This window comes from Syzygium oleosum, unplaced genomic scaffold, assembly GCF_021117445.2.
Source record: "Syzygium oleosum isolate NSW1041296 unplaced genomic scaffold, Sole_v2.1 Sole_v2.24, whole genome shotgun sequence".
In the NCBI taxonomy this organism is placed as follows: domain Eukaryota; kingdom Viridiplantae; phylum Streptophyta; class Magnoliopsida; order Myrtales; family Myrtaceae; genus Syzygium; species Syzygium oleosum.
Genome location: NW_026607508.1, coordinates 3330714 through 3346149, shown reverse-complemented (window position 1 = coordinate 3346149; position 15436 = coordinate 3330714). Strand labels below are relative to the sequence as shown.

General features: G+C 41.6%; 1 protein-coding gene across 2 annotated transcripts; it reads right to left on the bottom strand.

Annotated features, from left to right (window-relative positions):
* Positions 1 to 10451: 10451 nt before the first annotated feature.
* LOC115693899 (peroxisomal ATPase PEX1-like) lies at positions 10452 to 13281 on the bottom strand. Of its 2 annotated transcripts, XM_030620959.2 has the most exons (4): positions 12903 to 13281; positions 11895 to 12022; positions 11739 to 11800; positions 10452 to 11180 (listed from the first exon to the last, which is right to left on the bottom strand). In XM_030620959.2, the coding sequence occupies exons 1-4, from the start codon at positions 12910 to 12912 to the stop codon at positions 11060 to 11062; spliced, it is 321 nt and encodes a 106-aa protein (XP_030476819.2). In that variant the 5' UTR covers positions 12913 to 13281; the 3' UTR covers positions 10452 to 11059. The 2 variants fall into 2 exon arrangements, with proteins under 2 accessions (XP_030476819.2, XP_056158650.1); XM_056302675.1 differs by lacking the exon at positions 11895 to 12022 and having other exon boundaries at positions 12528 to 13281.
* Between the last annotated feature and the right edge of the window lie 2155 nt (positions 13282 to 15436).

Here is a 15436-nt window from a genome sequence, read left to right as displayed (position 1 = left end):
AAGTGCGAATTTTGGCTGAACCGGGTAGCGTTTCTTGGTCATATAATTTCCGGAGAAGGAATCTCCGTGGATCCGACAAAGATTGAGGTAGTAATGGATTGGCCGAGACCGACGACAGTTATTGAGGTTCGGAGTTTCCTAGGACTGGCAGGTTATTATCGACGATTTGTGGAGGGATTCTCAGCGATAGCCACCCCATTGACAAGGTTGCTTAAGAAGGAAACGAAGTTTGAATGGATGGAAAAGTGCGAAGAGAGTTTTCTGGAATTGAAGCAGAGATTGACGACGGTGCCAGTGTTGACGATTCCTTCAGGACCGGGCGGGTATGAGATTTATAGCGATGCTTCGCTCAAAGGATTGGGATGCGTGCTAATGCAATATGGAAGAGTGGTTGCTTATGCATCGCGACAGTTAAGGCCTCATGAGATGAACTACCCGACCCACGATTTGGAGTTGGTAGCAATCATTTTCGCGCTCAAGATTTGGAGGCATTACTTATGTGGAGAAAGGTTCCAGATCTACACGGACCATCAGAGCCTCAAGTATTTGTTTTCGCAGAAGGAATTGAATATGAGGCAAAGGCGTTGGATGGAGTTGCTAAAGGACTATGACTGTGACATATTGTATCATTCCGGAAAGGCCAACCGGATAGTGAATGCCTTAAGTAGGAAATCGAGCATCGCGCAGTTGATAGTCAAAGAGTGGATTTTATTGGAAGGAGCGCGAGACTCAAAATTTAAGTTCGAGGTAGGACACCTCTCCAGTCTGATGGCGACGTTAAGGATTGAACCGGAAGTGCAAGCCAAGATTAAGGCGTTGCAGTCTACGGACTCTGAGATTCAGAAAATTCTGGGGATGGATGACACTAAGAGGAAACCGAACTTCTAAGTATCCGAGGATAGAATTCTTAAGTTTCAAGGACGTCTGTGCGTGCCCGATGATTTGGAACTTAAGGAAGAAATTTTATCGGAAGCTCATAGGAGCAATTATAGCATTCACTCGGGCAGCACGAAGATGTATCAGAATCTTCGACAGAACTATTGGTGGAACGGAATGAAGGTAGCCATGGCCAAGCATGTGGCCAAGTGTTTGACGTGCCAACAAGTGAAGGCCCAGCATTGTAAACCTAGTGGAATGTTGCAGCCGTTGGAAATCCCAGAATGGAAATGGGAGCATATTACAATGGATTTTGTAACGGGATTGCCAAGAAGCCAGAGGGGACACGACTCTATTTGGGTGATAGTGGACAGACTGACCAAGTCAGCGCACTTCCTGGCAGTGCGAAACGACTTCGAGCTAGAAAGGTACGCAGAGTTATATGTGCGGCAAATAGTCCGTCTTCATGGAGTACCGGTATCGATCACTTCGGACCGTGATCCCCGATTTACTGCGAATTTTTGGAAAAGTTTGCAATCAGCCATGGGAACCAAGTTGGAATTTAGTACGGCCTATCATCCACAGACGGATGGCCAATCTGAAAGGACTATTCAGACTTTAGAGGATATGCTGAGAGCATGTGTGTTAGATTTTTAGGGTAAGTGGGAAGAACAATTACATTTGGTTGAGTTCGCCTACAATAACAGCTTTCAGCAGAGTATTGGGATGGCACCGTTTGAAGCACTTTATGGCAGAGCGTACAGAACACCGTTGTGTTGGGACGAAGTGGGAGAAAGAAGTATAACGGGTCCAGAGCTAGTTCAGCAGTCGGTGGAAACAGTAAAGATTATCCGAGAAAGGTTGAGAACAGCTCAAAGCCGTCAGAAAAGTTACGCGGACCGAAGGCGTAGACCGTTGGAGTTTCAGGTTGGCGATCATGTATTTCTTAAGATCTCACCGATGAGAAGACTGTCTCGGTTTGGCAAGAAAGGAAAGCTGAGTCCAAGATATATAGGCCCATTCGAGATTTTGGAAAGGATTGAAACGTTGGCTTATCGTCTCGCCTTGCCGCCGAATTTATCGCAAGTTCCTAACGTCTTCCACATGTCAATGTTGAGGAAATACGAACCGGATCCGACCCATGTGCTGAATCACGAGGTAATAGACGTGGACGACAGGGTGTCGTACGTGGAGAAGCCAATGCGAATCGAGGACAGGAAGGAACAGGTTTTGAGGAGCAAGACGATCCCGTTGGTCAAGGTTATTTGGGAACATCACGGGACAGAAGGCGCCACCTGGGAAAGCGAGGAAGTAATGCGATGTCAGCACCCCCATTTGTTTGAGTAGTCGGGTTTGGATTGTAAATTTCGAGGACGAAATTTTTGTAAGGAGGGAAGAGTTGTAAATTCCTGAATTCGCCCACGTCCGGGATTAATAAAATAGATGATTATTTCTCATTTCGTTTTAGTGAGTCTCGCCCGGAACTGATCATTCTCGGGATACTGACCATTAGGAAATGGCTAACTAGGAAAACGATGCGTGGACCCAAGAACTCGACCGTGAATCGAGTCCGATTCCGAGAAGCGACGAGGGAATATTTTATGCCAATGTGGGCCGATCTAAGGAGAGTGACGGATTCAGTTTGGCCAACGACGTACGATCGGATCATGGGTGATTCCGCACGACCGAGAGCGGGCGTGGCGAGCGACCCCGAACTTACTCCGAACGATTGTGACCCCCGGAACTAGCGATAAATCCTAGTGTTCTCCGGAAACCGGGACTGTCATGACTTGAGTAACCCTAGGTCGTTACGCGTAACTCCTAAACAGCCACCCGTTAGTGAGAGACGCTAAAATCGCAAATTGAGCGAAATCGATCGTGGAATTAAGTTCGGATTTCGGTACCGAATTTCATGGGCGTACGCGACTATTTTGGAAGGATAACGTCGTATAAGTGTGGCCACTCATATTTGGGATCAATAGAGTCGAAAATTGAAAATTTGACCCGGAACCGGAAAATTACCGTTTTGCCCCTATGCCTAATTATAGTGTTACGAATTTTGGGATTATTTGGGGAATATTTTTGGGTTTTATATTAGCTTGTTTCAGCCCAATACTGCTGGAAATTGAGGACCATAGTGCTCCTAGAGTTTTAGGCTAGACCTAACCCTAACCCTTGATTTGAGGACTTGACGGTTATTTGTGGGAGGTAGTTCACCAACCCCACTAAGCCCATTTGTGCATAAACACTCTCGTCTCTCTCTCCTTCCCATTTCCTTCTCCCCAAGTCAGCTCACTCTCCCTCTCATTTCCCTCTCCCTCTTGCCGGTGTTCTCCCTCTCTCCCTCTCGGCCGCGCGCCGCTGCCATCGCCGGAGGAGCCGCCGCCGTGTGCCACCGTCCTCATCACCACCCCTCACCTGACCAGCTCTCTCTTTCTCTCTCTTCCTTTCCTCAGTCGCGTGAGCAGCCCCCAACGTGGACCGCCGCTCGCACCGCCGTGGAGGCCGCCCGTCGCCGCCGCTTGTGCCGCCGTGGAATCAACTCAGCCCGCCCATTTTCCCCACTTGTTCAACCTTGTTGGAAGCTTAGGAATCCAAGTGAGTACAACCCTAAACCCTAGTTAGGCTAATCTACATTTCTAGATGAGTTTTAGGGGTTAATTAGGGTAATTTAGGGGTTAACTTGTGGAGGATGTTAGGGGCTCATATTGTGGCTGATTTAGTGGCCTAGTGTGATATTTTTTTTCGAGGTTTAGTGGCCTATAATATGCTGTATGGTGGCTGAGCTTAGGCGCCGTGATTCGAGCAAAAATGCGAAATTGGCAAGTGTAATTTGTAGGCCGAGTAGTGGCTGTTTTCGTGGCGAAATTGAGGAGCCTAATGTGTTGATTTGGAAGTGATTTAATGGCCAGGGTGGATTGTTTATGGCTGATCTGGTATCGGGTTAATTCGGGCCATAATTGATTAATTGAGGTTTTAGGGTGAATTGCTTAGGGAATGGTGATCAGCCCATGAGGATGCTAAATTAAACGTGGCTTGAATGTGATTGTGTAATGCTCTATGATGCGCTTGGCGTGGCCAATTTATGAGATGCTTGGTAGGCGATCGCTATGTGTGGTTTTGGTGTTTAATTGCGTGAATTTGGGTGCTAAACTATATGTTGTGACTGATTTGGATTGGTTGGTTCATTGGGCATATTGTGATGCAAATTGAGTATGTAGCCAAATCATGTTGAGTGCCCAGTATGGAATTCACGAATGCCGAGTGTGATGTTGTAGCCATGAGTGTGCGTCTCAAACATTGGCATAACATGTGCATATATGAGTGTGCACGAACGGCATGAGCATGTGATCACCTAAAATGCCCTGATGCGTTTTATGCGGGGTTCAGATAATAACTAGCGATTGTGTACGTGTGATCACATAAAGCCCTGATGCGTTTTACGCAGGGTATTAAACTCGTCCTGAGGCGTGTTACGCGGGACGATGCCCGGACTACCGGAAGATGACCAACTTGATGCGTTTTACGTGGGTTTTGTGTCATGAGCCTGATGCGTTTTACGCTGGCCAGAGATCGATCTCGAAGTGACAGACCTGATGCGTTTTACGCGGGTCGGAGGAGAATTGGTAATTGCAAGTGTGCAAGTGTGCGAAAATGCATTGATGAGACATGAGCATGGGTGTGAGCACAAGCATATGCATGACATGCGTCGTGGCTGAGTGATGTGCGTATATGTGCCGTGGTTGAGTTCTGTGCCATTATTGCATATATATATATATATATATATATATATATATATATAAAAGTGCCTAACCTGCAGGGTCAATTGAGTATTGGATTTGGGCTCGAGGGCCTAAGTCGTTTATATTCTGGTTTGTGTGTTATTTAGTGCTCGTCAGGAGGTGCATGTTAGCCTAGTTTAGGTTTAGGGGGCCTACTCACTGAGATTATTCTCACTAATGTATAAACCCAATTTTTCAGACCTCCGGCCTTGAGATGTCTGCAGTACCTATTCGTTTTGGGATCCCTTACCGGATAGACCGGGAGGAGACGGTGTACCCCGCAGGGAACGAGGATTTCTATGTTAGATATCTATCTACAGTTTGGGTTGATGCGAGTTGATGCGGGCGAGGAGCTTGACCAGGCCCACAGGTACATAGGGTGGTGTATCAAGGACCTTATCGGGACTTACGGGCCCCTTCGATCTTTTGAGGTCCCATTTAGCGAGTCAGGGGATATTGATCCTCAATGTCCTGATGGGGATTTGGCGAGCCCTGACCCTGCGTCCGAGGAGAGCCCTAGTGCTGACTTAGGGCACGGGCCGGATGTTTAGGAGATGGACGAACCAGAACAGATGGAGGAGGAGCCGGAGGATGGGGACCCAGACCTAGAGCCGATGGATTTGGAGGATGAGCCCGAGCCGATAGAGCTGGACCTCGAGCTGGAGGCAGTGCATGAGGAGGACGGTTCAGTCGAGGAGTCATTCGGGATCAATACCGATTTGGAGTCCATGGAGTCCGAGGCGGAGCCGTCCGAGAGTTCTTCTGACTCGTCGAGCTCTGACCCAGACTGGGAGCCCTAGAGTAGATGTTAGACCCTAGTTAGATCGGGCCAGTACCCTTTTTGACCGGTGCCCCTTCTAGTCTTAGTAACCCTGACCGCCCGGGCCACTTATCCCTTTTTGTCAGTAGTGGCCATTGACCCGCTTTTGATTTTTGAGCGTGGGCTGTAAATGAATAGTGTATATGTTCTCCCTATTAATGCAAGTGTATATTTGTAATCCTGTTGATTGTTCTACCCTTGGTCTCGTGTTTGATTTGTATGGGTGTTTACATTGCTTCCGCATGTGCCTGGTGCTCTATTTGGTTGTTGGGTCGGCAACGCGTCCTAGGACGTCGCACTCGAATCGACCTCGGTAGAGATGCTCGTGCGCCGTTGGGTTCGGAGCGTGACAATTTTCCAATGCAGTTCATTCGGCTAATTCAAGACAGAAATCACCAACCCAGTAGTCCAGTCAGTGCTCGATGTCTTATGCAAAACAACTGTTTTGTAATATTTTTAAATTTTCTAAATTCCTTCTTCTTCTTTGTTTCCTTTCTTACTTTTTCTTTTTATTTCTTTTCCAATTCTATTGTCCATCTTTTTTCGTCCATTAGTTGCCGAGGCGTCGGCGATGGCTGGCAAAGGTAATTGGCCACCCTCGCCAGCCACGTGTGAGGGTCACTGCCCTCACTAGCCATAGGCGAGGTTCGGCCTTGCCAAATCTGGTGAGGGAAACCCTCGCCTATGGCTGTTGAAGGCTGTGAACCCTCGCCTAGATCTAGTTGCCTTGCAAAATTAATTGGCTGACCTTCTTAGAAGTTTCTACACTTTAAATTGACTTAATTATTCAAAAAATTACAAGATATTGGTTAAAGTTTTCTAAACTCTAATTTCGAGTTCATGCTAATTTTAATCTTTTACGCGATTTGAGTTTTGCTTTGCAAACTACATGTGCAAAATAGATCCCTTTTATTGAGCTAAATGAGTCCCGAGAGAGAGACTTTGGCTGATTCTTGAGGGAAATTGCAAAGAAAATGTGGTTCCTCCTTCACAATGATGCCAACGAAGTTGAGATTTTTGAAACATTTATTCTCGAATGAGTGTCTTTATGCTTTTTTTTATGATATCAATATGAGTTTCCTGGTATTTTCCAGGGGCCAAAAGAGAAAATTGAAATTGCTCGCCGATTGAAATAGTACACTGAAGAAAATTGCATGCTATCATTCATTGCGCACTGATATTGAAATCAAATGCTGATTCTGTTGGGATTTGATTTGTCTCTATCATTTGTTTATTGGTTGATTTGGCATTGGATTCATGTCCGCTTAACTGAATACCTTGTCGAGCTAACTTGTTTCAATTGATACACATCCCAGACCCCTCTTGCCCGTTGTGTGGAGCTTCGGAGGAAAATTCAGTACATTTGTTCACAAGATGTCCTCTAGCCCAAATTTTGTGGAGATAGAGCCCGTGGGGTATTATTTCGTCTGCTTGGAACTTCAGGTCTCTGGAAGAGATGGTGAGTCACTTTCTTGATCCAGGAAAAATAGTACAAAGAATGGGGAGTGGATTGCAAGCTCTTCACCCTCTATGCAGCAATTCTTTGCACCAGAATGTGGCGTTACAGGAATGCAAAGATACATGATCAGACTATTCTAGTTCCTTCCCAGGCCATTCAGATGGTCATACAAGACTTCTTGGAATTTTCAAATTTGTTCCAGAGCGACAACAAAGTTAAGTTAAGCGAGGAACCAGGTTTTATTGGGGTAAGGTCAAACTCTTGGATTCCTCCATCAAACCAAGAGTTGAAATTTAATGTAGATGGAGCGTGGAAAGATAACAGAGGTGCCATAGGTATTATTGCACGATCGTATAGAGGCTCAGCTGTCCAAGCGTGGACAAGACGAGGAAGATGGAACTCGCCAGTGGAAGTGGAAGCTGCAGCTCTTCTTCTAGCATGCAAAGCTGCTCAGTCCCTTGGCATCCACAAAGCGGTTTTTGAAAGTGATTGTAAGGTGTTAATTGATGCTATTCAACAAAAGGGCATCTGTCCTTGGTATATTCATCCTTTCGTCTCGGACTCTCGCGTACTACTTAGCAACAACCCAGAATGGAGTTTGAAGTGGATAAGTAGATCTAGTAATGTTGTTGCTCATGAGTTTGCAAAATGGGCTTTTTTATCAGTTAGGAACTGCATCATCTTTCTTTTTTAATGATCTCCCATCTAAAGTAAAAAACTTGGTATTAGCGGAATCTACTTTAATTTATCATGTTGATGTAGGCTCTAGTTTTTCTGTATAATATTTGATCTTCTCTTATGCAATGGAAGGTTTGTTTTAGCAAAAAAAAAAATGTCCGCTTAACTGAACGTTGTTTTTATATGGAAATTGCGAAGAAAATGTGGTTACTCATTCACAATGATTCCAATAAAGTTGAGATTTTTCAAACATTTTATTCTCGAAGGTGTGAGTTTTTTATGATTTTTTTGATAATATCAACGTGAGTTTCCTGGTATTTTCCAGGGCCCGAAATTTCGAAAGACGCTTTGCCAGTCTTGCAAGTGGGTTGCCAATCTCCACATGAAACTAGGAAGTGTTGACATCTTTGTGTGTGCACATGCGAACACATGAATGTACGAGCTTATTTGTTGTTAAATTTGGATATGTGCAGACCAAAGCAGCACAAGCAAATTGACTATACAAAACATACTTCGGTGCTTTCTCCTTTGCCTTCACAAGAGGGTCAGACAGAGACTTGTGTATATTATCAGGAAAGAGAAAGGGCAGGTCCATCTTTGTTTCTCAAGGAAGTTCATTTTCTCTCCTACCTCAAACCAGCTCGATTGGGTTAGACTTATCAGTACTTGGGTCCACGTAACCTGGGTCTATCAAAGCCATTAATCATATATATTTCACATGAACTTCACAAAAATCAATGGATGTGATTGCATACAGTCCACACACCATAATTTATGCAACTATTTCCGTTCTGTGATTCCTTGATGGATCAATTCCTGTCATAGTACGTTGCAAGTATATGCAGAGCATAATATTTTCCAATGCCAACTGTAGTAAAATGTAAAAATTGAAAAGTCTTGATGTCACGGCTAAGATCCATTATTTTGTGATTCGACAGTTTCCGGTCCTCTTAGAATGCTTCTTCGAAAGTTGTAGAAGTATTCGTATAAGGACCGAAGAGTTCTCAATTACTTCCTTAATATATTTTCTTCTTTTCGTTAGCATAATTTTCTTTCTTATTAATGGCCAGCTCAAACCTTAAGCTAATTATGGTTAAATTGACTATTCTTCACCAATATAAGGAATATAATCCAAGTGATGATGGCTGTAATGGATCGATGGCATTGAGTGTTTGATACCATTGTACTATAATTGCGATTGGTTGCCCAAATTATGCAACCAAATAAAAGAAGATAGAATATAATGGAAAATGATAAGGCTCTGTTCGTTTCGCAGTAAACAACTTCTAGGAAAACGTTTTTCAAATTTTCTCGCGTTCAGTTTGCGAAAAATGAACTAGTGAAGGAAAATATTTTTCATCAACGGAAAGAATCTTCTAAAATAGAGGAAAATGTTTTCCATTTTTCCTTACTCACTCTCTCTTATCTCACACTCTAGCGCGGCCTTGCTAGCCCCCTCTTCTATCTTTTTTTTTTTTTAAAAAAATTCAAAATTTTAATTATTTTTCTTTTTCTTTTTCTTTTTTTTTTTTCTAACATGACTCCGATTAGACAAGCCTGTGCATGTTATCAGGTCCTGAACATGTTATTATGTAATATATAACCTGTACTCTTGTGCCTCAACATATTCATGATCATTTGAGTTACTCCGATTAGACAAGCCTTATAGTAAGACTCTTCCAAGCTAAAGAAGAAAAAAAAGAGTCGAGAAAAACTCACTGTTACAATACTGACAGGTTGTGCATTTGAGCATAGTTCATCAAACGCTTTAATTCAATGATAACAAATAATGTGATTGAAATAGTGCAAAATTTCATGAGAATTTCATTAATATGGAGTTTCTAGAAAATAGATGATGGACCGTACCGTTGAATTGCCAAAGAGATTGTATTGCCGGAGAGATTGTTGTACGCTAGCATTACTCGGGCTCATAATTTTCAATGTCCCTCACCAATGCCAAATAGTGAGTGCACGGTTTGTTAGGCTTTGTAGTTTCTGAAATGAACAATGTTTGGGTAGGGGCAGAGTTAATTATAATCAGAGACGAAAGGTTTTAAAGATTTCCGCAGCTTTGGTCGATTTTTGCTAAGGGGTTAAATTGTCTCCTCACTTTGAGCTGCTCAAAGCCAAAGAAGCCGTGGAAATAGCAGCTGCTGCCAAAAGGCAATCTTTTCATCCCCTTTTCTTCGATTTTCTAATGCAAAGGGATCACCCCAGCAACTGCTCACTGTTGGAAATTTGTGACTGAAAATTGAAAAGCCAACCTGAGCATGTCATCTTATTGATTTGCTCACCAAGATGAATATCCTATACACGTTGCATAACCCGTTACGAGAATGTTACTGCAAGGATTAAGCACATTATTGGATTCACAAAGATTAATAGTCATATTAACTATGAGGACAGGTCGACTACTCAGAGGAGGTATGCTAATAAATGATGTACTGATGTACAAAGATCCATAATAAGCAACTAGCAGAATCCCCAGTTGAATTTTTTGATTGAGATGCACAATTGTATTTTTGGGGAGAGATGATAGAATCAAAGAATGAAAAAATGTGAACGGAGTCTTTTCTTCTTGGCATCTGAGATGACAGGCTCGCCTCTGAAGAGAAGAGTCTGTTATGACTGCCTTTTTACCATGCTGATCACCCTCTCCGCTTGCAGCTGTCCATCTGACGGCAGAACTTGATGAATCGTTGATTATGATTAGATAGATTAGATCACGAGCTATAGCCAAGTCCACATCACTGGCCAAAGCAAGCTGCATAAGGGCATTGAAGCAGACACTTTGCAAAACTTTAGTGATGCCCAATTGTTGCTATTTTAATGTTGCCATTTTAACTGCCTGATTATACTGAATTGGAGTAATATAATTAAATGAATCCACCCAATACATTCCTTATTAAATCCCAAAAAAAGAAAAAAGAGAGAAGTCAATGTCTTAGAAAGGTTATTATAAATGATACCCAATGGTAAGTTTGAGTCCTGTTTTATGGAATCAGCTATAGAGGCCTTTTACATTTTTTTTCAGAGCCACATCACTAGGTGTTAAATCTACCAGTCTAAAGGTCCAAGGTTGGAAGTGATTTACACTATTGGACATCTAAACTTACCTGAGCCTCACCTGAGCGGGTTGTAGATCCAACCCAAAATGCCTTTTACAATGTTTTCTGCTAAATGTGCCGTGTCAGATGCCGTATGTTCTAAACTGGATCTTCAGCTACTCAGATTGAATCTGTTTCTAACTCTCTTTTTTATTTTTTTTAACAATTCTCTGTTCGTATGTAATCTTTCTGATGCATCTTCTCGAAAAGTAAGATTGCAGATATATAGTTCTTTAACAAGTAATGTCATAATTTTCTATCTCTACAACTTGTTTCGGACCACGTCAGAGATGAAACGCTAAAGGCAGGCACTGGCAGATGGATGGAAGCTAAGTTTCTACCTTCCTTGATAAAACTTTAAGGATATCCAGTCTCTCCTGTATAGAAGAAAAATCACAGAACAGAAGTCTTCGAGCCTGCCAGGTCTCAGAGGTGCAGCATCAAGTAAGTCTGTTATCCTGCTTCACATCAAATGCAACTCGATTAGAACTAAAAGAACATAACTGGAATCCCAAGAAAGAAAAGTGAATTAGAGTTATTAGGAGATAGATGAACCCATGATCCCTGAGGAAAACCAAAGACCACCTCATGCGGCAAAGATGTTATATATAAATGAGAATCGCACTATGCTCGATGTCAAAAGACTGAAACGATCAGCATCAGTTGATGGCTGTTGAAGAGGCTCAAGACCAGCTTAATACACTTCTTGTAAGCTACTTCAGCAACTGAAAAGTAATTCATGCAATCCCATCTTTTGTTACCTTCTTTGATACATATGTAGTTTATCCAATATTGTGTATCCGAAGTTAAACAGTTCTAAATCAAGGAAAAGTCATGTCTAACATTTTATAGTCTACCTTGAAGGTCAGGTCATTACATTGTCTCCAGACTAAATGCTTCGTAGAAAATGTTTGTCAAAGCATTTATAATAGCCGTGCAATTTCCAATAGTAGTTTACAGTTAGTGTGCTAATGGAAGAGAGTACTTTATGTTACCATGAAAGACGAAATTATTACCTTATCCCTGCTAACACAAACACAACGATTAAAACTTCAACACCATCTAATTCATTGAAAAACTGCACCAATGAATAACATACCATTAGTGAGTCATACCATCAAAGAGATTTCACATTACCACCTTATAAGTGCTATTGAATGTAGGAAACTAACTTGATTGACGACACGGTCAGTGACCCCCGTATTATCATGCCCCCTCTTCGGAGCAATGGAATCAAATTCATCGAAAAAAAGAAGGCAAAGTGCTGCAGCTGTGCTGCCTTCGAGAATATATCCAGAGCCTGTAATTTTCTAATTGCCGTTACTCTCAAATATTCATAATCTCTTTAGTTTGCCGACAAAATCAATGCCATCAAAGTGCAGATACAAAATCCAGTAGAAATTTGATCATCAATTTCAAATTTCTAGTAGAGAAAAGCTTCAAGCATTTTACATCTTAATCTTTCTCTTAATCAAATGGTCATAGAGGATCCTCCCATTCATGCGTGAGGAGACTCATCAGCCGTTTTATCTTGGCCACTTCAGTGGTTATATGGGAGGATCCTTGTCGCTGTTGTTGAACACAATATAATTAGAACACCTCGGCTGCAGCAGGAGGATCCTCATTGCTGCAGCTAGTTATCCTATTTCGACTGCTAACATACTTGAAGGGACCTCTATTAAATGCATACAAAAGCAACAGAAGAAAGCACAAACTTGTGAAATGTCTAGAAATAACAAAGCTTAATACAAAATTGCACAATGGACTTCAATCAACATCAGTGAAGTTGAAAAGAAGCCTCTTACAGCTTGCTCACAAGTACCAATGTATATATTCAACAGCTTAGCCCTTTCACTGATATGGATTGAAGAGAAAAGCTGCTGCTGCAGCACCAACAATGTGTGCCTTGCCAAAGCCCAAACGTCCATGTAAAAGAACATTTGACCATGCCTTGTGCGCAAAAACATTTCATCAGCAAATGTAAGAATGATAGACACGAAGATCAAATAGGTTTATTTGACAAGTTAACAATACCCACATTTTAGAAGAGAGAGAGAGAGATGAGGAAAGGTGAAATAAGTCACCAGAAACAATAAACAAAAGCTACAGCTCAGACACAACCAATGTAATTTAATAAGCTTTCTCTTGAACAAAATCCATGCATAATCTCGCTCACTCACAAGAATGCATTAGGGAAACAATGGTAGGTAGTTAAGCCCTACAATCCCAGGTAATCCTATCATCTCATTGAGATTTTGCAGAGCCTGACCATAAGCTCCCTTCCCTAGATTGTCAATCTGCAAAAAGAGGTTTAGACAGCTTACCATCAAAAGATGACTTTGATGTTACACATAAAGTAAAGCACTTAATGGAAAAAGACATTTGGCAACCTACTACATAGATTAGTATTGCTCGTCCATATACTCAATCAGGAAAGACAATCATAAAACAATAATAGGATCCTCGCATATGTTGAGTATGAGGAACAACTCCCTTCTCTAACAAAATAACAAATTCCTCATGCAGCAAGATAAAGTGAATTAAGCGATCAAACAGCATGAAGTACTGAAAATAAGTACTTCAACACACAAAAGCTAAGGTTAATACTTAGAACATTAAGCCATTGGATGCCTAAGCGGGATAGGACCACGATCCATGGATGTGATTGCATACGATCTGTGGACCACGATCCATGCAACTATTTACCTTCTATGATTCCTTGATGGATCAATTCCAATCAAAGTTCGTTGTATGTACACGCAATTTATTATAGTTTCCAATGCGTATTGTTGTAATATATAAAAACTATTAAAGTATTGAATTCACGGTCGAGGTTCATTATTTTGTAATACAACGGTTATCGGCCCTCCTAGAATGCTTTTTCGAAAGATTGTAGAAGCATGCATGTAAGGACCAAAAGAGATCAATTGTTTTCTGAATCTATTTTCCTATTTTTGTCAATATAACTTCTCTCTTATTAACGCCAAGCCCAAATTGACCTATCTAACTCGTTTTGACCAATTTCCATGCAATACAAATCTAATGACCCATACCCGATCCAATTTATATTTCTAAACACTTTTATATTTAACCAAATCTAAGAAAAATCATACCGAAACTAAGGTGAGAGCATGGAGTGAGTGAGTACGAGATCAAGTGAGGGTAAGAAAGAGTCGAAGAGGTTGGGTCTGAGTAAGTTGTAAATCAATTTAACACTCATATTATTTTGGGTTTTACCATTCTAAACAAATTTACTAAATATAAATAATTCATATAACAATCAAGCCCATCAAATATGGATTAAGAAATAGGTTTATGACCCATTTTGATAGGTCTAACGAGAAGTGGGACGAAAAAGAGTCGCACGAATCAATAGCATGATCGGGCCGGGACATATGCATAGCCCATGAGCCTCCTCCTAGGCCCACTTAATCATTAGAGTACATTTTCTCCTTTCCCGATTTTTACGAATTTAAGGCATATAAAGGGAAAAAGGTAATATGCAAGCCTCCTGTGGTTGACCTCGTAATTGAAGGGAAAGGCGATTATGAAGACTGAGTCTGTCGTCGGTCCGTGCCTGAATTCTTTTCTCAAGATTCTACTTTGTTTGTCCGTGATGCATGACGACGATCTCAGAATGGTCTACGCTGATGGGAGCCGATTGAGCGTCCCTCTCCCGATTCAATTCGACAGCAGCCCTAATAAAATCGAGAGATTGAGAGAGAGAGAGGGGATTAATCGTACCTAGACCATCGTGTCCTCCATTTCCGTCGAACTTAAGTATCGCTAGAGAGAAAAACAAAAACTTCTTTACAGGAAGGTTTCTAATTGGACTTCTTTTCTGGAGTTAGTGCGAGTTAAACAGTGTGTAGGAGAAGTTGAAGAACTACGCCGTGTGGGCTTCTTTATGAGGCGTTGTGGTCTTCGTCTTGGTCTTCCTAGGGTAAACGGTTAAAAATGATGACATGGTCTTTCCAATTCATTCCCTAAATATTTTGCCTCGACGTGATCGTTCCACTAAAAAAATACAGATGAAAAGAACTGCTTTTTCATCGGTCCATATCGTCCTTACTTTTTTGTCCAATTCAATCCCTAATCTGTTTAATTTTGCCTCGACGTGATCCTTCCATTAAAACTCGGACGGTGATGATGATGTTGTTAATTTAGACACGCTTGAATCCATGTGGAGTCCCCGTCACACCTGTCTTGCTTTTAGTTCACCTAAAAAAGAATTAGATAAAGAACCGAAGATAGAAATTCGATCACTTTAGAAATTTTTACGTAATCATCAACATTCAAGTCTGGTCTTACATGCGAGATCACTTCTCTATTCATAAAGAAACTTTGCTTAGGAACTAAACATATGTAAATGACTGTGGAATCTATGACTCTTGGAATCTAGCGACCAATAATGACTCTGGACCAAATTACACTGACATACAATTTTGAGTCATGAAAACTGATAACATATTTAAGATGCATAATAACTGGGACTAGAAGCATAGTAACTAGGATTTGACCCTCCAAATTGTCCACCAATCTTGTAGTCGAACAACGATCTTGGGAGATTGATAGACATTCGTGGGAATCGACCAACAGACACTCAGTAGTCGATCAATACACTTGGTAGTTGACCAGAACACTTGAAATGGACAACTTGTCTTGTGATTCGACAACTACCATTTTAGAGTCGACATCTTCAACATTAGACTCA